The 23,706-nt window shown below is 48.8% G+C and overlaps 1 protein-coding gene across 1 annotated transcript in view; it reads right to left on the minus strand.

Annotated features, from left to right (window-relative positions):
- The window catches only part of SYT13 (synaptotagmin 13), a 44,896-nt gene extending 33,787 nt beyond the window's left edge, over window positions 1-11,109 (minus strand). Inside the window, exon 1 of the mRNA XM_026004131.2 lies at window positions 10,508-11,109. Within this exon, the coding sequence (XP_025859916.2) occupies window positions 10,508-10,690 (183 nt within the window). The 5' untranslated portion in view covers window positions 10,691-11,109. The remainder of the gene's footprint in view (window positions 1-10,507) is intronic.
- Window positions 11,110-23,706: the final 12,597 nt, after the last annotated feature.

The following is a 23,706-nucleotide window of genomic DNA, read 5'->3' on the forward strand; positions in this document are numbered from 1 at the left end:
GGACACGATCCCGGGACTCCAGGATTGCGCCTTGGGCCAAAGGCTGGCGCTAAACCACCGAACCACCCAGGGATCCCCCTGATATTGTTATTTTAAATGAGAAAAGTTATAATGCATTCCAAGTCCACCCAAAAACCTCAATCAACTTCCCAAAATATCACACCCTTAAACATCATTTAAAAATCTCCCAGGGATTTTCTATAATATACATCAATTAAAACACCTTTGACCTAATTAACACTAGGGGAGCTCCTCAGTGGGAAGGTTTGCGTGCGTGTGCAGCAAATTGACACCACGGGGGACCAAGGGTCCTCCTGTGGCATCGCACTGGTCTGATAATGTCGATACGTAAGGAAATGAAAGTGAAAGATAGTAAATCCCCTCAACTGGACCTGGGTTTTTTAGGACTCCAGGTACACAGGTGAAGCTGATTAGAACCCATGAGGGCTAAAGCTCAAGGGGGAAGGGTGGGGAATGTGACAGTGATAACATGCAATGTATTTAAAGGGTGGAGCAGCAGGTGCAAGCATGCTCTTTCAACTGGGGAGCCAGGACTGCCCCACACGGCACTCCTCCTATAAGACTCAGAAGCAATGAAATATTTTTACAGGTGTGTCCTTGTGGATTCATGGTCATGGGCATTCCACACAGAGAGGAAATGTTTTAAAAACTTGCCAGATACTGATGAACACCTTAAAAATAAGAGTTTGCAGTAGCGGGATAAGGGGTGGGGGGGAGCACCTGGGAGGTTCAGTTGGTTGGGAGTCTGACTCTCGATTTCGGCTCAGGTTGTGATCTCAGGGTCATAGGATCAAGCCCCTCGCTAAAAACCTGATGCCTGCTGGGATTCTCTCTCCCTTTCTCTCTGACCCACTGCTGGTTCTCTCTCTCTCTCTCTTTCAAAAAAAAAAAAAAAAGAGTTTGGATTTAAAAAAAAATTAAAAGCCTAAAAAATGTCACAATGAAATACCACTTCATATCCACTAGGATGGCTGTAACAAAAAAACAAAAAAAGGAAACTCACAACCGTTGGCAAGAATGTGAAGAAATTGGAAGTCTCATACATTGCTGGTGGGAATGTAAATAGTGCAGCTGCTATAGAAAACAGTTTGGCGTTTCCTCCAAAAGTTAAACATAGAATTACCAAAGGATGCAGTAATTCTACTCCTAGGTATGTACTTGGGAGAAGTGAAAACAGGTTGTCAAACAAATACTCGTGGAGGGACGTCCACAGCCACATATTCACATTAACCAGAAGGCTGCTAACAAACATTGGGAAATGTTGGTTTGGGGGATGGAGGATAGCTTTAAGAGGAGAAATGTCAAGAACTAAGGGATTCTCCACGTACATGTCAGAACCAGCATGCACGTGCACACGAAGGGTCCTCTCTAGCCACCGTCCACCCAGATGCCCGTCGGCCAACGAAGGAGACACAAAATGAGGACTATACACATACTGGGATATTACTCAGCCATGGAAATCGAGTCCTGGTACAAACCACAAAGTGGATGAACCTTGAGAACACAATGTTAAGTGAGAGAGAGCCAGATGCAAAAGGTCACATATTTTATCACTCCAAATATGTCAAACGTCCAGAACTGGCAGATTTGCAAAGACATAGGGCAGATTGGTGGTTGCCAGGGGTGGGAACAGAGACGGGACTTGAATGCATGTCTGCGTAATAGGTGCAGAGTCTCCTTCAGGGGTAACAAAGACGTTTTAGAGCTGGATGAAGCTGAGAACAAAGTGCTGGAATAGTAGTTAATTTTATATGAATTTCACCTCAATTTTAAAAAAAAGTTTTGAGGGGCACCTGGGTGGCTCAGTCGGTTAAGTGTCTGCCTTTGGCTCAGGTTATGAGGATTCCAGGGTCCTGGGATTGAGCCATAGCGTCGGTGCTCAGCCAAGAGTCTGTTTCTCCCTCTGCCTCTCACCCTGCTGGTTCTCTCTCTCAGTCTCTCTCAAATAAGTAAATAAAATCTTTTAAAAAATGTTTAAAGTTTTGAAAATAACTATAACCTTTGTATTAAGTGCATTTTAAGTGCATTTTCACTTATCTGGTCTCTTCTATTAAGTCTGCCTCATACAGGCATTGATCAAGTTCCATATGTGAATGAAAAAATAAATGATGGGCAGCCCAGGTGGCTCAGCAGTTTAGCACCACCTTCGGCCCAGGGTGTAATCCTGAAGACTCAATCCATGGGATCAAGTCCTGCATCGGGCTCCCCGCATGGAGCCTGCTTCTCCCTCTGTCTGTGTCTCTGCCTCTCTCTCTCTGTGTCTCTCATGAGTAAATAAATAAAATATTAAAAAAGAAAAAAGAAATGAGCAAACCTATCTACTGTCTACAATGCCTTGCTTGGCCCAGTCCACTCCCTGGCCTCATCATACACCAGGCCTTGCCTTGCATTCTGGTCTTCAGGCACATTGACCTTTTGGTAAAGTCCTCCTACATGCTAGATTTCGGTCACAGGACCTTTGCACGGACCATTCCTCTGTCTGGAACCCTCACACTCCTCTCCATTGCCCTGGTTAACTCCCCTTCCAGTTCAGCTCTCAATTGTAGCCATCACTCTGTCCAGGAAAGTCTTATCTGACCTTCCAGATTGGGTCAGGCCCACCTTACAGTCTCATAGCACTAGAACTTTCTCTTTACACCACTTACCACTATTGCATTTTCACTTATGTGGGCTCTTCTTCTATTAAGTCTGGTCTCCCCCGTTACAACATAAATTTCATGAGGGCTGAGGATGGGTGAGCATATTATTGAGGCAGGAGCAGTTACTACTATACCCCCACCCTCGAGCACAGTATGTGCTCAACAAACATAATCAAGACAGAAAGGGAGGGATGGAGGGGAGAGGAAGGAATATATCTAGCCTTTTCATCTGTTTGGTTTCAGAAATCTAGGAATACATTGCTTCTTAACAAACTGGCTATCGAGGGCCCTTTGTGTGCATGTGTACACAGAGAATCCCTTGGTTCTTAACATTTATCCCCATGAAGCTATTCTCCATCCTCAAGGCAAGGTTTCCCAATGTTTGTTAGCAAGAAATAGCTCCGGAGGGAGTGAATGCAGTAACACTGAGCTGTGCATGGTTACTGATCACTGGAAGATTGAAGGTCCAACAGTGCGGGTCGTCTCTGGGCGTTCTGATTTCTCCTGCCGGCCTCCGACTCTGGGATGGCCAGCCACTCTTTATCCTGCCTCCTCTTTGTCTTCTGGGTCTGCTGCTTCCCCGTCTGCCTCATCTCTGCCCTTCCTTCTGACTTTGCCTTACTCCCCTCAGATTTCTCCTCTGGTGTTTCTTCCATCACGCTCCAACGGCCTGTCTATTCCTCTTCTTGCACCCCAGGTACTTGCTGGGAACCAGGGCCAGCATCTGAAAATCTGAAAATGTCTAAAGATGCAGTGATTTTTTTCTCGTGATGTTAACACGAGGTGCTCGTGAACTGTCAGTCTCATGAAGAGAAGAGCCGGGCCCCTGAATTATCTACAATCTCCATCAAAGGAGAAACGAGGAAGGAAGGAGATGTGCTGGGTCTGGGATCTACGGCTGGGAAGGGATCGTGGACACAGACTTAGCGTCCACATTGTATTTGGAAGGGCCTGGTGTTTCTGGCGGGTGTGTGCTCATCTCTCTGAAATAATCTATGCTAATTTTTTGATGAAAAATTCATACTGTCTTCCATGTTGCTAAGCAACCAGCCCAAACATGTTTACCGTGTCAATCTCCCCGGAGGGCCCTGGCTGCACCCAGTGACTGAAGCGTCATGGACATAAGAGGCTACAAAGCCATCTCAGACTTTGGGAAAGGTTTCTGAAGCTGACCTGCAAAAAAAAAAAAAAAAAAAAAAAAAAAAAAAAAAAAAAAAAGCATACTTTTGACACTTTGATGCCATTATCTGGGGAAACAAAGTGGTTCAAGTGTCATTTTTAGTAGCTTTTCTCTGCTAACCTCCAGCCTCCTGGTCAAAAGTGTGGGATCAGGAGCCAGACTTCCTAAATTTGATTCCCAGCTCTGCCACAAAACGTTGCTTCAGTGTGCTGCTGTGTTTTACTTTTCCCATATGTAAGATGGAAATAATAATTCCCCATATTTCATAGGGCTATCGTGAAGATAAAATTAGTATGGTTAGAGACAGCCCGGCACACATATAGAAGCCCACAGAAGTTAGTTACACTATCACTGTTAACTATTACTCTATGGAAATGCTTGTTTTTTGTCTGTTTCTTAATATGAACAGGAGAGTTTGCCAGCTAGGGGATCAGCTGAGAAATTAATCCTTTAAAAGGGTAAGAATCGGGCACTGAGGGGGGCACTTGATGGGATGAGCACTGGGTGTTGTGCTATATGTTGGCAAATTGAACTCCAATAAAAAAAAAGTCACAGGGTGAAAGGTACAGCATAGGGAATATGACCCATGGAATGGTAATAGTGCTCTATGGGGACACATGGTATCTATGCTTGGGGTGAGCGCAGTTTCAATAAACATAAGTGTCAATTATTTTAAAAAATAAAATAAAATAAAATAAAATAAAATAAAATAAAATAAAATAAAATAAAAAAGGGTAAGAATCCACAGAGGGCAGACCTTAGAGCAGCCCAGAGTCGCATCGGCTCCAGGAGTGGGGTTAACAGTTCATGGGGCCTCCTGTGACCACGGAGGAGCAGAGGAGACCTCGGCAGAGCAGCCCAGCCAGAACAGAAGAAAGTCCTTTGAGCTGAAGGTGGGGATGCCCCTCCGAAGGGTTTCCATGTCCCCTGCACCTGTCCCATCGTAATACGCTTAATGGCAATTGCTGGCTTCATTGTCTCCTCACTCAACAGGAAGAGCACATGCCTACCTCTTCGTTGCTGCATCTCACTGACTGTTAGCAAAGGAACTTTTTTTAAAAAATTTATTTATTTATTTATCATAGACAGAGAGAGAGAGAGAGAGAGGCAGAGACACAGGAGGAGGGAGAAGCAGGCTCCATGCCGGGAGCCTGACGTGGGACTTGATCCCGGGACGCCAGGATCGCACCCTGGGCCAAAGGCAGGCGCTAAACTGCTGAGCCACCCAGGGACCCCCTTAACAAAGGAACTTATTAGCTAATGAAATGCAGCAAATGGGCTCTGACCCATCCACACTCTGGTAAGTCTGAATTCAGACGTGTGATTGGAGACAATGTGGCTCCAGGGGTCCAAGGAAGAGAGAAACAAGGCGGAGGGCCACGCTGATGGTCTCGAGGCCCAATTCCCAAAACAGAGGGGGCCCCAGGAGGAGCAGCAGAAAACAGACAGGGCCAGGGAGGTTGTATGTGATGGATTTCACACACACACACACACACACACAGACACACGCATGCACACACACACTCACACATACTCATACGCACATGCACACGCACACTTACACACAAAGAGGGCCATGTCTCTTGATTATAGCCCATAAGTCCTTCTGGGGAGAAAAAATAGTGATTTGATACTAAGTTAATGTTTACAAACCTATCACAGCACGAAAAATTTTAATGGTAACTATTTCGAGAAAAGTGTACAAATCATAAATATGGAGCTGGGTGAATTTTCTTTCACAAAGTGAACAACATGCTCGGGTGACTAGCATCCCATCCCCATCAAGAAGCGGAATGTGAACAAAATTGCAGAAGCTGTCCTACCACCTCCAGGCCATCGCCTGCTCCCAGTGGCAAGACCGAACATAAACTGGGCTTAACTTCAAATCTGGTGGAGATAAAACCTTCCTGCTCTGCCCTTCTTTGTGCCTTTGCTCTTCCTCAGCGTATGTCGCAATGTGACAACTTCATTCACAATGTACATTCGAGGGTTGTCAGGGGCCCAGCATCACACTAGATAGTCAGGGACACAAGAATGATGAAAAATGCACTCCCTGATCTTGGGGGAGAGATTTCTCTCTACCTTTATTGTTGTATACAAACTCAACACTTGTTGATATTATCAATAAAAACCTAGAATTAATTTTTTCATGTTTGCTAAAGTCTGAATGTCCGTGTCCCTCCCCAAATTCATCTGTTGAAACTTAGCTCCCAAGGAGATACTACTAGCAGGTGGGCCTCTGGAAGATGGTCAGGTCCCGAAGGTAGAGCCCTCATAAATGGAACCTGTGCCCTTAGACAAGTGGCCACAGCCAGCTCCCTGGCCCTTTCCCCCCCAGGTGAAGGGGGAGGTAAGGGGGGATACGGCAAAGTCTATGAATGGGCTCTTGCCTGACACTGAATCTGCTGGAGCTTTGGTTTTGGGACTTTCCAGTCTCTAGAACTAAGAGAGTCCATTTTTGTTGCCCAGTCTGCATTTTGTTATCACAGCCCAAACAGACTGACAGCGTTCCATGGAAACCCACTCTACTGGAGGGAGAATAGGACTGTATAGTTTGGTGGTGAATGGCAGTGAGGACCCGGGGAACATGGAGAGAAGAGGCATGGAACCCTGCCGAGGGTCCAAGCAACTTGGCTAAAGCCTCTGACCACATGTTAGCTGCAAGGGGACAGCACCAGGGTCACCCTGGGGACCTCTGAGACACATTCAAGAAGATTCACTTTGAGAGTACAACAAGGTAAGCACCGTGCGGGGAGAAAAATCAGACATTAAAACCAAAGCTTTCTGTAAACAAGACTCCTGCTGAGTGATGGGTGTCAGGGGGTCTGAGCAGTGGGAAAGAGCAGTTCTCCATGCTCACTCTTTATTACTTAGGTTAGCCAAAAACAGAGCTTCTTCTGAAGGGCCTCAGGAATAAGGTGAGTGGAAGCCTGTGCAGAAAAGGAAATTGGAACCAAGGGGGCTTGGCTGCCTTTCAATAGTCGATTCTGAAGCAGTGGTAAAGGGAAGATGCTCACATGCATGTGCGTGCACACCCACCCTGCTGCTCTCTGCCCTGTTTCCTCACTCAGGCTCCCTGGTCACTGCATAACCACCAAGCTTTGAAAGCTGGGATGACAGCAGTGAATGAGGCCCTAGGCGATCCTGCCAGACCATGAGTGGACTGTAGGGAAACTGAGTCCCTGTGTTCCCCCCTAAAGGATGGCTCCTGGGTGAGGGCGATGGATTGTCCAGGAAGGCAGGATGAAGGGTCCAGAGAGTGTATTTTGGCAAGGCAAAGACAAACTATGAATTGAAGCCAGCGCGGAGACATGAAAGGTGATGGATGATGGACAGCTCCTGCCCTCGCCGTCCTCCTGCTTATTAGCAGAGATTCTGGGTTCTTTTTGTTCCACGAATTCTTTTAGCTCTCCAGAGAAGCCCTCTGGACACATCCTCAGAATGTTTGCAAATCAAAGACATTGGACTACAGAGGAGCATCTAATAAAATCAGCTTGTGAGATGGCTCTATGTGTGCCTCTTCATCCATTCGTTCACTAACAGGATCTGGCAGGAGATTTAATAAGCAGCAATGATTGAGAACTGGTGATGAACATAAACGATCCTGTGGAGTATCCACGACAGCTGTAGTTGCCTCGAAACTACCTGTGATTTCCCTTGGGGACCGAGTCACAGATATTGTTAACACTCCTGTGGTTGCCTTGTTGATACTCCTCCTCATAGGCAATGCTAAGATTCAGCTAGAAGTTAGTGAAAACAGAGGTGTCACTTTGTCCTATCCAAGATCACGGACCTCTTAAATTCTATCTGCAGACCCCATAGGGAAGTCTTTGGACCTCAGGTTAAGAAACCCCAGGGCAACTTCCAAGCTCTTCTCAAAAGCACTATAAACTTCAACAACCTCATCCAACCATATGAGACCTGAATATCCAAGGAAATTTTCCAGGAACTGCAACCGGTAACTTATAGAGACCCGGGTGGTCCCTCTGCATCCTAAGGACATGCGGTTCTCAGTGTATGGGAGTCTGGAATCCAGTTCCTAAGCCCAATGCCCTTCCTTCCAGGAACACCTTCCAAAAGCCTTCCCCGACTCCTCCCTTCATTGTCAGCATGTGTCCCTTCCATCACCCTGCCCTCACCTGCCACCCCTAACACCACCTTCTTTACTTATTTTGAAACAGTAATTGTGTTGGCTTTTCACAGTTTACTCTATCTGGGTCAGTGGCTGAATCAGTCTGAGCACAATGGCAGCCAAACCAGTATGGTGAGATCTCCTCTACACCACATATGGGCCCACAGATTCAGCCCGGGTTGCCCTAATCCTTGTCACTGAGGGAACCAGATGAGGGAATATGAAGGATGGGGCCTCATGTATCCGCAAATGTTTACCGTGGCCCTAGTGAGCTAGCAGTACAGTGTTACAAAGGCGTGGTGCGTGCACTCACATTGAGAGAAGTGACTCCGGCAATGATCCCAAGTGGACATGGGGATGCCTTTACTTGTCAACAGTTTCTTATTAGACACCTGCTAGGTTCCAGACATTGAGGAGATGCTGGAAATTCATAGCATACAAGTAAGTGGACACAAAGGATCACAACCAGTTATAACGAGTACTATGAAAGAACTGGAAGGACAATAGAGGAGGAGGTACTTTGTTCCATATGGCGGGAGACAAAATCCTCTGGAGAAGGGGAAATCTAAACAGAAAGAGGCTTAGGGATGAGAAGAAGACATCTGTGTGAAAAACCAGAGGAAAATGGCCATGAAAGCTGGGGGGACGAGGTCGTCTTTATGAAGGATTGTAAATGCACAGAAGGTGAGATTTCAGGTGATTGGACAAGGGGCATGAGCTGGGCTGGAGCGGTAGACACCTGCCAGATCAAGCACGTGAGGGAGTGGAGTGGTTAACAGCACGGATTCCAGAAGCAGACCAGCTTGGCTAGAATCCATCCAGCTCTAAAACTTCTCTAGCTGTGTGGCCTTGGGCAAGTCACTTACCCTCTCTGAACCTTAGCTTCCTCATCTTTAATTAAGGATCATCACACATGTCCTTCATCGGCTTGCTAAGTGCATTAGGAATAAAGCACATAGAACGGTGGCTGACGCAGAGGGCTTGCTATGTAACAGTTAGCTAGGACTTCTTCCCAGCTCATCGAGGAGTTGGGGGGGGGGGGGCTTGAGCCGAGAAGAGACAAGAGCTGGGGTGTCTTTAACAAATTATTGGTCCTTGTGTGGGCTACTGGTCATCAATAAAACATAGCTGGAAGGGATTCCAGAGGTCATTCACACCAACTCCTTCCCCAGCGCTTCTCTCTGGGAAGGGGACGGGGACAGTGCCTGAAGAGCCACCTCTGTGAAAGGCACAATGGCCTTCCCTTAGAGCCTGAGGAGCCATCTCTGTGAAGGGCACCATGGCCCTCCCCTAAAGCTGGGTGGGAGAGAAGGGTGAGAGGCAGCAGGCTACCACTTCTGAAGGGCCCATCCATGCCCTCAACCCCCTGCGGGTGGAGAGCCCACCATTCCCACCTCAGATGGTTCTAGAAGGGTCCCGTGTCCTGATGCCTTGCTGGCTCCTGTTCCTGCCAGTGTCAATGTCACTTTTCTGGGATTGTAAGTGCCTCAAGGACAGCAGCCATTTCCTTCCCCTTTCACTACCCGGTGACTGACAGAGGCCCCAAGCACTGAGTCTCAGAGCTTTTGAATAATTGATTGGAAAAAAGAAGGTGGGATCACAGCATTTTTTTTGTGCCTCTTCCAGACCTATGAGCTCCACAAGGGATCCAGCGGAGCCTTGGGAAGTCGTTAAGTCAGCAGGGCCAGCCTTCCTCAAACACCCCAGCAAGACTCTTCCTCCAGGTCCCCACGGGGCATTCTGCAGTCCCCACCTCAGGAACGTGTCCTGTGTAAGGGGGCTCCTTCCAAAGGGGTCTTCCCTAGACCCCTTCTGCCGCACTGTACAATGGGGACACCACCCATTTCCTGCCCCAAGGGGCTCTGGGTACAAGCCAATGGGGGGGGGTGGTTAAAAGCTCTCCTAGGGGTATCTTCAGAGATATCCTAGGGGAGACCACAGCAAGCCCCTCTGGCTGCAGGGAACTGAGGGCTGGGAGGGGGCGCAGGTCCTTCAGGCTCCCCCAGATCCACCAGCCTCCCCCCAGACCCCAGGCTCTCTCCGCCCTGCTGCCCAGCTGCCCCATCTCCAGCTCCCACTGGAGCAGCAACCACCTCCCCTCTCGTTTCCCCCTCCTCGGCTCAGTGCTTTCCCCACATCAGACCCCCCAACTTCTCTCTCCCGCCCCATCTCTCTTCCCCCAATTCTGCAAGCTCCCCCTTCCCTCCCAGCGGCTCAACTCCCCCTGCAGCCCCGTTCCTGCCCAAGCCCCCTTTCCCGTTCGCCCCCCTCCCCTTAGTGCTGGCCGACCCGTTCCTCCCGCGCCCCCATCCTCCCCCCACCCCGCCTTGTGGACCCCTCGGCGGGTCGCGGGTCCTCGCGCCGGTTCTCCGCCCTCCTCCCCGCCTCGCTCGGCGGCGCAGAGAAAGGGGCGGCTGTCGGCACCGGGTCGGGCCCTGCAGCCCCGCGGACCCCCCCCGCGGACCCCCCCGCGGACCCCCCGCGGACCCCCCGCGGACCCCACCGCGCCGGGAGGCCGGGGCCGCGCCCGCTCACCTGTTGGGCGGCCCGGAGCACGCCGGGCCTCGCCTTCTCGGGATCGGGGTCCCGGTCCCGCTGCAGCAGCCCCTTCTTGGGGTGCATGTGCCGGCACAGGCAGGTGACCCCGCACAGCGCGAGGATGCTGGTGGCCGTGCCCAGGGTGGCGCCCAGCGCGATCACGGGCACCGACAGCACCATGGTGCGCGCTCCCCGCGCGGGGCCGTCCGCCGCCGCAGCTCGGGGTGGGGATGGGGATGGGGATGGGGCGCCGGCTGCTCTCCCGCCGCCTGGGGGGGGGAGGGCGGCTGCGAGGACGTCAGAGGAGGCCGGCTCTCAGCTCCACGTCAGCCGCACCCCTCCCTCCGACACGTGACCAGACCCCCACCCCGACCGCAGCCCCCGTCGCGATGGGTGCGAGCTCAGGGGCGCCTCGGGCCGTCCTTCCCGCTGCCTGTGCGCGGGCGCGGGCCCCCAGAAGGGCAGGAGCTGGCCGAGGTCACCCGGAGGGGCGGGCCAACCGGGGCCCCTACCCGAGCCTGCGGCTCTCAGCTCTGCCCAGGGGTCCCTTCACCAGACTCCTGGCCCTTCCTGTCGCGGCTTCTCTGGCCCAGGAGGCTGGACAGTTGGGGCCCCCCGGAGATTTTCAAGCACACAAAGCTGGGGATTTCCCATCTCTAGAACTTGCCCTGTGTCTGCTCTGCTGGGGGGTGGGGAGGGGGGCAGGCGACAGGGGGAAGGGAATTGCTGTCTGGGAGACTGTGCCCACCGCCTGGCGAGGATCACTGCGCCTTCTGCACCTCCTTTAGCATACTTCATGGCCTCATTTGATCTGTGGGTCTCCGTGGGCTTTTTTTTTTTTTAATGATTTTATTTATTCATGAGAGACACACCGAGAAAGGCAGAGACATAGGCAGAGGGAGAAGCAGGGAGCAGGATGGGAGACTCTATCTCAGGACCCCAGGATCATACCTTGAGTCCAAGGCAGACGCTCAACCACTGAGCCACCCAGGTGTCTGTTTACACATGAGGAAGCTGGGCTGGTAGGGGATGCCGGCGGCTAGGAAAATCCAGTCATCCTGAGCTCAGATTCAGGTTGACAGATTCCAAGTCCATGCCTCACACTCAGAGAAAGAACTTGTCTTAGAAGAACGAAGAGGAACACACGCAGCAGCTAGGGATTCACACCTGATTCAGAGAGGGGGAGATTGAAGAAGCATTCGTAGAGTGAGGGGAAGTTAGAATTCCAGGCATGCGGAGACTGTCTTAGATCAGAAAACAGTGGTTTTCCCTGTGTTGTGTTGTGTGGAGTGTTTCATTTAATTCAGCAGGCAGGGATCCCTGGGTGGCCCAGCGGTTTAGCACCTGCCTTCAGCCTAGGTCATGATCCCGGGGTCCAGGGATTGAGTCCCACATCAGGCTCCCTGCATGAAGCCTACTTCTCCCTCTGCCTGGGTCTCTGCCTCTCTCTGTGTGTGTCTCTCATGAATAAATAAATAGATAAAATATTTTAAAAACTAATAATAATTCAGCAGGCATTTGGGGTGTCTGCTGTGCTCTAGGCCTGCAGGGCCTGTGCGAGACAGGCAAGCAGACAATTTCATCCACGAGGGGGCTTTGGAATTCCCATGAAGCCAGTGGCTCCTAAATCTAGGGTGGCTCCGGCCAGACCTTCTGTGCTCCCTTCTGTGTTAAGGGAACCTTAACTACCCCTGCATAACAAACCACCCATGACTTAGTGGCTTAGAACAATCATTTTGTTGCTTTTCATGATCTTGTGCAGGGACTGGGCTCAGCTGGGCATTTTTCCTGTTGCCAGTGTGGTGTCCTGGGACTGGGCTTGACTGGGCTGGACATGCAAGATGGCACACCACACGGTGGGCAGGTGATGCTGGCTCCTTCTGGGGGCACAGCTGCCTGTCAACCAGTGCACCGTGGTTCTCCTCCATGCTGCTGGAGCTGCATGGCAGCCAGGTTCCAAGAAGAAGGAAGCAGGAGCTGCCAGTTCTCCTAACACCTGACTTCAGAAGCTCTAGAACTTTGTTTCATTGGTCAAGCAATCATTTCCCCCTAATCCTCTCCCTACAGGGCGTTACAAAGGATGTTTCTGAAATGCGAAGCTGATCTGTCACTCCCATGCATAAAAGCCTTCAAAGTGTCTCCAGTGATTAACACCAAGAGCCCCCAGTTAAATCCAAAACCCTTTGTGAAGTGGTCCCTGCCCATCCCTTCAGATTCCCCTCTCCACACTTTCCAACACTCCCTTGAGCCCCAAGGAACTCGGGATTCATTCATCAAGCTACTATCTTTAGAGCCTTCATACCATCACCTATGGGTGCATACAGAAGGTACTCAGTAACTGTTGAAAGGGTGAATGACTCACATGATCATCTCATGCAGGACTTCCAGTGGCTTGGAAGGAATCCCGTTTGCTAAGTGAGCTCCATTTCATTAAACTGACTCTTCCACAAATATTTATTATGTGCCTGCTGTATGCCACGCACATTTTCCCACTGAGCAACATTTGCTGTCAGCTGTGGAGCTGAAGTGCCTCTGTCCCTGGTGGTAGACTTAGCATTCTCTTTCCTAAGAGTTTCCCTTGGAGGTTTTCTTGGCTCCTGGGCCTGGCAATGCAAAATGTTCTGGGGAAATAAGAGGTTTAATTAATGCTATCAGTCCAGATCTCCCATGCCTGAGCTGCTCCCCTGGGAGGCCCTTAACACTCCCTAGCAGGATCTGGGGTGGGGGCAAAGGGAAGGATGAGCACTTAATTTTAGACATTGTCTGATGGAGATCATACACCTGTCATGTGGTTCATCGTTACTATGGTTACTGGGATGACAGCAGCTGCAGTGACCTTCATTTTTAACAGGCAGAGGGACCCCAGCCCTAGAAGAGCTGCTTCTCTTTTGCCTCTTTCACACACAGTGAACCCATAGGGCAAGGATAGACCTCAGGGGATTTGAAATCCAGTTATCAGAACTCTGCGTCACCTTTGCTACATCTCATCAAGGATGCGACTCTGGCTTCTTGCTATCCAGGCAGTAGCCTTTGATGACAACTTTCTAAGAAAAGGCATTAGTGGATTCCTTTGAAAAATGGGACCATCTCTATTGAGAAAGGCAGATGTCAGACAGTGGAACAATTGGGACATCTAAGGAAGAGCCTGCAAATCATTAAAAAAATCTGGGGCCCTCAGACTGCCAAGAACAGAGCATGATGCTTGGGGGAGCTTCTGGAAGGCCGAGGGGTAGATCTCAGAAGGTTTTCTAACCTCTGGATAAAATGTCAGCATTGTTATTTTGATGGATATTTTACTTGTTGGGTGATTAAATATTCTGAGCAACCACTCTGAATTTCTAAGGTATTAAAATGCTTTTACCTGGGGGAAAGGATTTCAAATATAGGAGGTTCTCTTATCTGCAAACATTTATTGTGTCTGCATGTAGCACTAGGCAGGAGAGAGGAAAATAAACAAGCAGAACGGCCAAATTTTAACATTGGAAAGATATCAGACATCATCTTGTAGGATCCTTTCAACTGACCAAGAGGGAAATTGAGGCCCAGAGAGATTGTGACTTGCCAAAGGGCAGAAAGAGTTAATGACAGCACTGAGGACTTTTAGGCCAGGGTAGATGCAGTCCTGCTGTAGTAAGAGATAACCCTAAAACCTCAGGGATTAACACAATAAAAGTACACCTTGCTCCTATCATAGCTCAAGGAGGGCCAGATGTCTCAAACAGGCAGCTCATCTCCAATCAGTGACTCAGGAATTTGGGCTTTTGCTTCCTGCTGCCATGCAGATGGAGAAAAGAGAGCACTAAAGACCACTTGTGCCATTTTGGAGGTCATGGCTGGAAACAGTAGATAGTTCTCACCCCATTGCACTGGCGGGGATTTGGTGACATGACAAAGCTAACAACAGAAGAGACTGGGGAGAAATGAAACATGAGTAATAGTAGTCTCTGCCACAGATGCCAAAGCTTTAGATTTCTGTCTATCTCTCTGATTCATTAATCCAACAAATATTTTGAGTTTCTACCATGTACCAGGCACTGTGCGGGCCAATGAGGCAATGGTAGTGAGGAATATCATTCATTAGATGAGTACATGCGAAGTTACAAATGTGATAACAAGTTCAGAAGGACAGGTTCAAGGTTGGGATTTGATTTGTTCTTAGACACCAAGGAAGCCTTCCCAGAGGAAGTAACAATGCAATTAGACTGAGGTCTAAAAGAGTAAAGTTAACTCAGCAAAGGAGGAAGAGTGTTCCAGGCAGAGGGGCAGGATGTGCGAAGACCCCCTGGAGGAACCACATAGACCTGGAACCACAATGTGCTAGTCAACCAGTAGTCTGGGGGAAAATTTGATTTTCAGCATTTGTTGATGTCTCTGGTGCAAATAATCCCACTACAGTGAATTTCCAGCTGCCGCCGCATCCTGTTGACTCTCTAAGTGGTAGGAGCCAGGTCCAGTGCACACCTGGGAGAAACTCTGAGATGAGCCTGAAGGCAGAGGCAGGGGCCAGACCTCAGGGCTAGTAGGCCATACTGGAAGGCCATTGGGTGTTTCTAGGCACAGGAGCGTGATATGATCAGATCTGTGTTTTGAAAAGATCCCTCTGCCTGCAGTAATGAGAGCGGTTTGGAGAGGGACAAAGGGGAGCCTGGTGGGCCAGAGAAGTTGCCAGAGCAGGCATCCAGGAGAAGGATGCTAAGCTTCTCTAGGACATGTGTAGTCATATGATGGGCTAAAGTTGTTGACGGCATGAGGAGAAGGCTGTACGGCAGGCAAGGCCCTTTCTCTGCTGGTCCCATGTTTCAGCTCTCTGTGGTTACACTCTCAATTTATTGAATTGTGGTTAGCTAGATCGCTGCTAACTGGAGGCTCCCCAGCCTCTGACCCTGTTGGAGGCAGGATATGCAGGAGGAAGCTGCCTGGGAGAAGCGGGTGGAGACCAAGGGCCCCGCTGCAGGGTAATAAAGACCCCACAGAGCTGGCTGGAAGTTAGGTGAGAAGGTCAGGAGCTCAGTTAAGGCTCGGGAGCAGGGCCCACCCCCAAGACCCCCACTCTGGCTCTGAGCACATCTTAAGGCAGAAGGGATGAAGGAGCTGGATCTGAGATCCCCTGATACAGAAATCCAAGTCTATAAAAGGTAGAAAAATATTCTAGAGTTTGAAGAAATTGCAGCATGCTTACTGAACACCACTAGTGACCACCTGCCCGACAGGTCATTTCCAACAACCCAGTGTGTATTCACACCCCTGATACCATCTCAACACCAGATGAAGTGACACGTTCCAGTTCTCAGAACTCCTTAATTTCAGCCCATCTTTCTTGGACTTAGCCCAAAGTCTCCCTTTCTCTCCACATTTCTAGAATATGCAAAGATTATAGGACTTTGTTTAAAGGGTTTCACCTGCCTGGTTGGGAGGAACTACAGTACTTGTTCAGAAATGCGGTGCTTAACTTTGTGGGGGGACATAGATCCCTCTGAGAATCTAATTCAAGCTATTTTCCTTTTTTTTTTCTTCCAGAAAAAGGCTTGAAGGGCACCTGGGTGGTTCAGTCACTTAAGCATCTGACTCTTGATTTTGGCTCAGGTCATGATCTCAAGGTGGTGAGATTGAGCCCCACGTGGGCCTCTGAGCTGGGCATTGAGCCTGCTTGAGATTCTCTCTCTCTCTCTCTGCTCCTCCTCCTTCTCTGCTCTCACCCCTCCCCCCAATGCCCCTGCTCTCCCTCCAAAAGAAAAAAAGAAAAAAAGAAGAAGAAGAAAGAAAGAAAGAAAGAAAGAAAGAAAGAAAGAAAGAAAGAAGGAAGAAAAACATGCTTGAATGCAACATTTTTGAAATTTTGTATGTAAATCTAAATTGTTCAAGGACCATGTGACACCTTCTAGAAGTTCATAGGCCCCAGATGAGTAGTCTTTTATGTGACTGCAAGAATAGTGGGCCTGAAATCAGAAGTAATAGGTTCAAACCCCTTGTCTTTACATGCACTAGGCTGCATGACCCATTGACAAGTAACTAATTTTTTTGAGTCTTAATTTCCTTACCTATAAAATGGGGATGACCATGTCTACTTCATGAGGATGACCTGAAGCCTAGTGCTGTATAAATAATACAGGATGCTCAGCCAAAGTTCATTTAAGAATTAAAACAATCATTTGCACCAGATCCTTTAATTTCTTAATTAAGTCACTTAGCCTAGTGAAAAGAGCATATTTTGAAGTCCTCCAGGTACGTGATGTTCTAGTTCTGTTGCTTATTAGCTGAGAGACTCTGGGTAGATTAGTAGCTTAACCCGCTTGAGCTTTAGTTTCTTCATGTATCAAGACTGAGGTAATATTGTTTGCAAAAATGATTGCAATTATTCCCCCTTCGTCCCTCACCTGGGTCCATATCCCTTTGCAATATGACTTTGCAAAAAGTTGATGGTCTATTGCTTCACTCTTTATTTTTTATTTTTTTATTTTTATTTTTTATTTATCTACGATAGTCACAGAGAGAGAGAGAGAGAGAGAGAGAGAGGCAGAGACACAGGCAGAGGGAGAAGCAGGCTCCATGCACCGGGAGCCTGACGTGGGATTTGATCCCGGGTCTCCAGGATCGCACCCTGGGCCAAAGGGAGGCGCCAAACTGCTGCACCACCCAGGGATCCCTGTTTTTCATTTTTTTAAGATTTTATTTATTTATTCATGAGAGACTCAGAGAGAGACAGAGGCAGAGACATAGGCAGAGGGAGAAGCAGGCTCCATTCTGGGAGCCCGATGTGGGACTTGATCCCCAGACTCTAGGAACACACCCTGGGCTAAAGGCAGGTGCCAAACTGCTGAGCCACCCAGGGATCCCCTGCTTCACTCTTTAATCTGGGCTGGCTTCATGACTCGATCTGGCTGATAGACTGTAGTGGAAATGCCATTGTGCCAATTCGAAGCTTCAATTTGAAAAGACCTCGGAGGCTTCCTCTCTCTATCATAGGACCCTGCCCAGCACCCATGTGGAGAGGCTCAGGCTAGTCTGAGGGAGGGTGAGAGACCGAGTGGCTCAGGTGTCTCTGCGGCCCCCGCCTGCAGCTAGGCAATTCCCAGAAGCAGAGCTCATCACAAGTAATGACCAAGGCCAGCTGAATCTAGAGTGACCCAGCTGAGCCCCCACGAAGTGCCAATCACAGAATTATAAAGTAAATTAAAATTGGTTTATAAGTGTTTGTTATGCATCAAGATGAACAGATTCAAATGCTAAATGAAATCTAGCCCTTGTAGGGTTACCATCAGGGTATGTGAGACACCTTGCATGGGATCAAGTACCCAGTAAACGGCTGTGATTATTAGTCCCAGCTCGCCAAGACAGCCTGCCTGACCAAATACTTCCAGTAATGCTTGATGGGCACACCCACTCCTTAGTAATTGTGTAAGAATCGAACTTGGGGCACCCGAATGGCTCAGTCGGTTGAACGTCTGCCTTTGGCTCAGATTATGATCCCAGTGTCCTGCTCAACAGGGAATCTGCTTCTCCTTCCCCCTGAATTCTCATTCTCTCTCCTTCTCAAATAAAAATCTCAAAAAAAAAAACAAAACAAAAAAAAAACAAAAAAAGAATCGATCTCGGTGACTGCAAGACCTAAGGGTATAGTCGTAGTTCTCTGACTCAACCTCCACTGAACTAACTTTCCAGATGGGCCCAGGCTCTCCACTCCTTCTGAAGCTCTTGCTGCCGGTTGAAGCCTCATGGTCAGCAGCCCCCTCTCTACTTGACCTCAGTCTTCCCTCCTCTTCCAATTGAGTTGTATACTCACTTAGGGTGAGTTAGGTTTGTCTCCAAATCTTTTTTTTAAGATTTATTTATTTATTTATTTATTTGAGAGAGAAAGAGAAGTGGGGAAGGGCAGAGGGATAGAGTCTCAAGCAGACTCTACACTGAGCACGGAGCCCGAGGTGGGGCTCGATCTCATGACCCTGAGAGCATGACTTGAGCCAAAACCAAGAGTCAGATACTTAACTAACTGTGCCACCTAGGTGCTCCTGTATCCAAATCTTTTTATGACAGTTGATCTCCTTATTGCATTATATACTTTAATTAATATGTCAACTAATGAAATAGAAGTATGAGGGAGAATTAGTTCTGTGGACACTAAGGTGAGTACTTTGGAAAGACCCATAAAAGTACGTTGCCTTTAGAACTATTGAAATAGGTATGGGCAAATTATCTGGGAAAGGGTGGGGGAAATCCTAAAATTCTAGGATTTTGCCGATTAGATTGGCGACTTTCTCTAAGTTCGTCCTCCACTGTGAAGAAAGCACGACTGGATATCACAGACAATGCCTCATGGCTTGTGCGACAGGAAATGGGGTTAACATTTACAAAGTGCTTCCTACATGTCACGCATGGCTCTGAGCATTTTATCTGTTCTAACGTATTTGATAAACTTTAAGAAAGAGCTCTAATCAGCAAGAGGTGCACAAAATAATGAAAATCATGATTTGGATGAAAAGAAAATGATGATTTAAATGAAAAGGAAATGCTTATCATGTTTAACTTCTTATTGAAGGGGTAACCTCGGGGCGGTAAATGCGCAGATTGTAACTATTTTTTTTAAATATTTTATTTATTTGAGAGACCGCACAAGAGAGAGTGAACAAGGAGGGGTGGAGGGGCAGAGGGAGAGGGACAAGCAGACTCCCTGCCAAGCAGGAAGCCAGATGTCCGACTGGATCCCAGGACCCTGGGATCACGGCCTGAGCCAAAGGCAGATGCTTAACTGACTGAGCCACCCAGGGTCCCCCACAGATCATAACTTAGTGGATTTTTACCAAGTGAGCAAACAGCTATCTATCCTGCACCCAGATCAAGAAACAGAGCGTACTCCCATCCCATTGATGGTTCATGCAGTTTTGTAGGATTCCTGTTTTGTAGGATGTTTGATTCTAAACATCAAAATTTGTAGATGGGCTGAGCATCCCCCCCACCCACCCCCACCCGGTTTCCCCAGCGGGGGGGGGGGGGGGGGGCTGGTCAGACTTAAGCAAGCTTCTCTGGAGATCCTCCCTCAGGGCTGGGCAGAGGGGCCCCCATGATGCCCACGGACGGGCGGGTGCTGCCATCTAGTGGACATGAGGGGAAATGGACCCTCCCCTCCAGGGTTTTTTACTGCCAGCGTCACCTCCCCTAAGAAGCCTTTTCTGCCCACCTTATCTAAAATGACCAGCTCTCTGCCCTTCATCTCATCACTCCCTGTTCCCCCTTTCTGCTTCACTTTTAACATTATTTAATAATCCATATAGTATTTCTTGCCTGCCATGTTTGTCTTGTTGATGGCCTGAGTGTCCCTTTTAGAATACAGGCCCTAGGAAGGCAGGCATATGGGTCTGTGTCATCCTTTGATGTATCCTCAGCCCTAGAATAGTGCCTGGCACATAACAGCACCTCGCTAAGTGTGTTGAGTGGGCAGACAGGAGCCTGTCCCTGTCCCACGGCCCTGCCATGGGGCCTTGACTCAAGCCCTGAGACTTGGCCGCACCCTCATGCACAGCCTCTTTGCAAGTTCCTGCCACCCTCCCACCCGAGTCCCACCCAAAGGAGGGCCTGGAAACCCCTGGAACTATTTAAACTGCTCCAGGGCAGGGGAGAGTGGGAGGAGCCGTGGCCGGGATCTCTAAACACCTGAGTGTGTGTCCTAACCTGGGCCAGAGGCCAGAGGAGCTGGACGGTAGTGCTGTGTCCTGGTCAAGGCAGAGGGCTGTGGCACCAGTTTACCCTGAGCAAATCCGGGTTCTGCTTGCTGAACTAGCTGAGTGGCCTCCAGCAAAGCACTTTATCTTAGTGGGGCTCACTGACTTCATGTCTATAGACAGAAAGAATTCAGTAATAATAATGGGTGGGAAGTGCTAGGACCCATGCCTGGAACGGGCTTACTGCTGGACTGTTGGAAATTATTGGCATCACACTGAAATGTGAGGACAGACAGGGAAGCTAGAGGTCTTGTAGCCCAGGAGAAACGTTGTTTACTGCTGTTATTGAAAAACACCCCCCCACACACACAGTTTTAGGTGGAAATTCGACTTATAAACAAGACAAGCCGTTCTGGTGGAGGGGTGGGGAGAGTCACCTGGGGCCCCTCATCACCAGGGCCCCCTCCCCACCTTACACACCATGCACCCCTAGGATCTTCAAAGCCCCTCCAAAGCACCTGTAAAGCCACTGATGGTAGTTGGCACCCTCATGTTACAGTTGGAGACACCAAAGTCCAGAGAGGAGAAGGGCTTTGCCTGGGCCACACCTGTGTTAGCTGGTTGGGCCGAGTTCCCAGACTTTCCGAGTCCACGACCAGGGTTCACTCTAGGCTCTCTGCTACCCACCAAATCTCTCACTGGTTTTTCTTAGCTGGCCAAGGTGCGGGCGGGGGTGTCTCATGGGGGATGATCTCCTTTTCCCAATTTAAATCACGGTGAGCTTTAAGGTGGAGCAGGAGGCACTGGGGAGGTTTTTAAATAAAATTTGATGGCACATTAGAGAGGGAATCTCAGAAACAAAATCAGGTTGGTGAGTTTGAGAAGCTCTACAGGCAAGGCCAGGGTCAATCTGGTGTCACAGAGCAAAGACACTGGAGGAGGTTCTGGAATTATGAAAACGTGAAAAGTACCTTGTGGATTGCTAAGTGCTGAGTAAATGACAAGATGTTTGTTAGGATCAATATCATCATTACACTTTATATTACACTTAATGTTAATCAACCAGGCCTGGAAGCCATTCTAACTAGCAGGGGAAGACTTAGTGCCTGGAGAAAAGTTGCAAAATGCCAGTTTCTGGGCCCCGCCCAGAGAGAGCCTGATTCTCGGTTGCCAGAAGGCCTGCCTCTGAAGAGCCATGAGATCTGTGCCTTCCATCACTGCCCATAAGGAAAATCCCTTCCTCCCTGCTCCGGTTCTGTGTTGGAGCTGAGAGTTACTCATTGATTGCTCATCACACTATTTACATCCAGGTCTCCCCCTCACAATTTGAAGGGTTCATCATTAACAAAAGTATCTCAGGAGCCAATGAAGGTGATTCCCCTCTTTTCTATAGCTACGGCAGGGGCAAGGTCTTTCTTTTGAAAATAATCTGATTTGAGATGATGTAAAATTGAGCTCATTCGTGAGACTATCAACCTTGGTTTCTGTGCAATGCAGAGATGGGTGGGAAAGTGGCTGATAATCTCTGACCACGGATCCCTTTCTTCCCCGTAAATGTGTGCCACCCCCACACTGACAGGTGGGGTCCCGTTTCCTGCAACTTTGAGGTGGGCTGGCCTTGGTGATTTGCTGGACAACAGTACGCACAGAGGTGACGCCCTGAGACCCAAGACTAAGCCTCCCAGCTTCTGCTGGTGGTGAGCTTCCAGATTCTGGGAAGGCCAAGTACATGCAGGGAGAGGCCACGAGACTTCAAAGATTGCCACCGTGTCCTACAGAAAGGACCCTTAAGAGAGAAACCTGGGATCTGGACCAGCCATTTCTCTGGTGACAATGCTGAACTGGGTGCATCTGCATTCACCCAGAGCGTACAGACTTCTATGCTCTGGCACATCAGGGCAGGACTGCGGGGCTCTCTTCTTCTCCCACATATAATGGGAACAAAACAAAAGCCCATGATTCTGTTAGATTTCTTATTTTAATAAATAAGTGAAGCGTCCTTTGTCATTTCAGTTAGCATGGGAAGTATATATGTTTCAACAGACTCCTCAGGTGGCACTGGTGTAGGTGGTCCAAGGTCCATAATTTGAGAAACATAGTTACCTTGGCTGTGCCTCAGGGCCAGGGTGGGTTCACTTCATTGTCCCTACATGCCACCCACTTTCTAGTTACATCTTTGCCCACCACCACGGGAGCCGCCTGCATCTCCCTCCGGCCTTTTTTGACCTGCCCCTAAGTCACCTGGGTGCAGGAGAGAATCAAGGACCAGATCCACGGTCCCCCCTGCCCCCATTGCCTGCTGCCATCACTGCCCTTGGCTCAATTCTGGGCATCTCCCCATGGTCTCCATCCATAGCCACCTGCTGAGCTCAGAGCCTGAACTAGCCCTGTCTCTGTGGATCAGTGGCATTATGGGACCTCAGGCAAAGTCACTTCTCTCTGACCCTCCAGTTGCCTTAGTCAACCCCACAGGGATATATATATATATATATATATATATATATATATATATATGAATATTTTGGGGCACCTGGGTGGCTCACTGGTTGAGCGTCTGCTTTTGGCTCAGGACCCTGGGATCAAGTCCCATATTGGGGTCCCCCAGAGAGCCTGCTTCTCCCTCTGCCTATGTCTCTGCCTCTCTCAGTGTCTCTCATGAATAGATAAGAAAAAATCTTAAAAAAAGAAAGTATTTTATTTTGTAGTTAGATAACTACAATTACTCAATCATGAGACATGTACACCTGTTGGGCACTGCACAATTGCTTAATCCTCATTTTTACAGCGTAATGAGGTATAATTGATATACAAAAAACCTGCTCATATTTAATGGGCTGTTGCAAGAATTAAATGAGTTAACACAAGTAAAGGGCAGTCACTGCATGAGAAGGGGCTCACGAATACTAGCTGCTACGATTGTTGTCATTATTATTATTATAAATCAGCGTTTCTCCAACTGTCCCTCCATACCTAGTATGGGTCTAAAGGACCTGAAGGAAGAGCAGCAAACATGCATTTTCTTGAAAACCTTTATAGTTTTACCATTAAAAAAGTAATGTGATTTTGCTTTCTCGTCCACCATGGAGTTTTATTGGCTCTGAAATACAGTGTTATGAATTGTAACAGGAGGAGAAGCAAAAAAAGTTGGTGCCAGGTTTCTTCTGTGGCTGCTGTCCGGTGGCAGCCTCCTAATTTGAAAACCTCACCTTTGAATTGCAAATCTCTCTTTACCACCCTCCCCTTGCTTTCCTCCCCGTGAGGTTATGACAGCTTCTTGGCCACCTCGGGCTGAGGCTCAGGCCAACTGGCCCCTGTTTACAGAGTGCATGGAGGTTACAGAGGCCAGAGTGGAGTCAGACTGCCAGGGTTCAAACCTCAGCTGCTCCACTCAGAGCTGTGGCTAGTTGCTAAAAATTTTTTTCTGTCTCAGGGCACATGGGTGGCTCAGTAGTTGCGCATCTGCCTTTGGCCCAGGGCATGATCCTGGGGCCTGGAATCAAGTCCCATATTGGGCTCCCTGCAGGGAGCCTTTTTCTCCCTCTG

The sequence above is a fragment of the Vulpes vulpes genome, chromosome 5 (genome assembly GCF_048418805.1).
Source record: "Vulpes vulpes isolate BD-2025 chromosome 5, VulVul3, whole genome shotgun sequence".
Lineage (NCBI taxonomy): Eukaryota > Metazoa > Chordata > Mammalia > Carnivora > Canidae > Vulpes > Vulpes vulpes.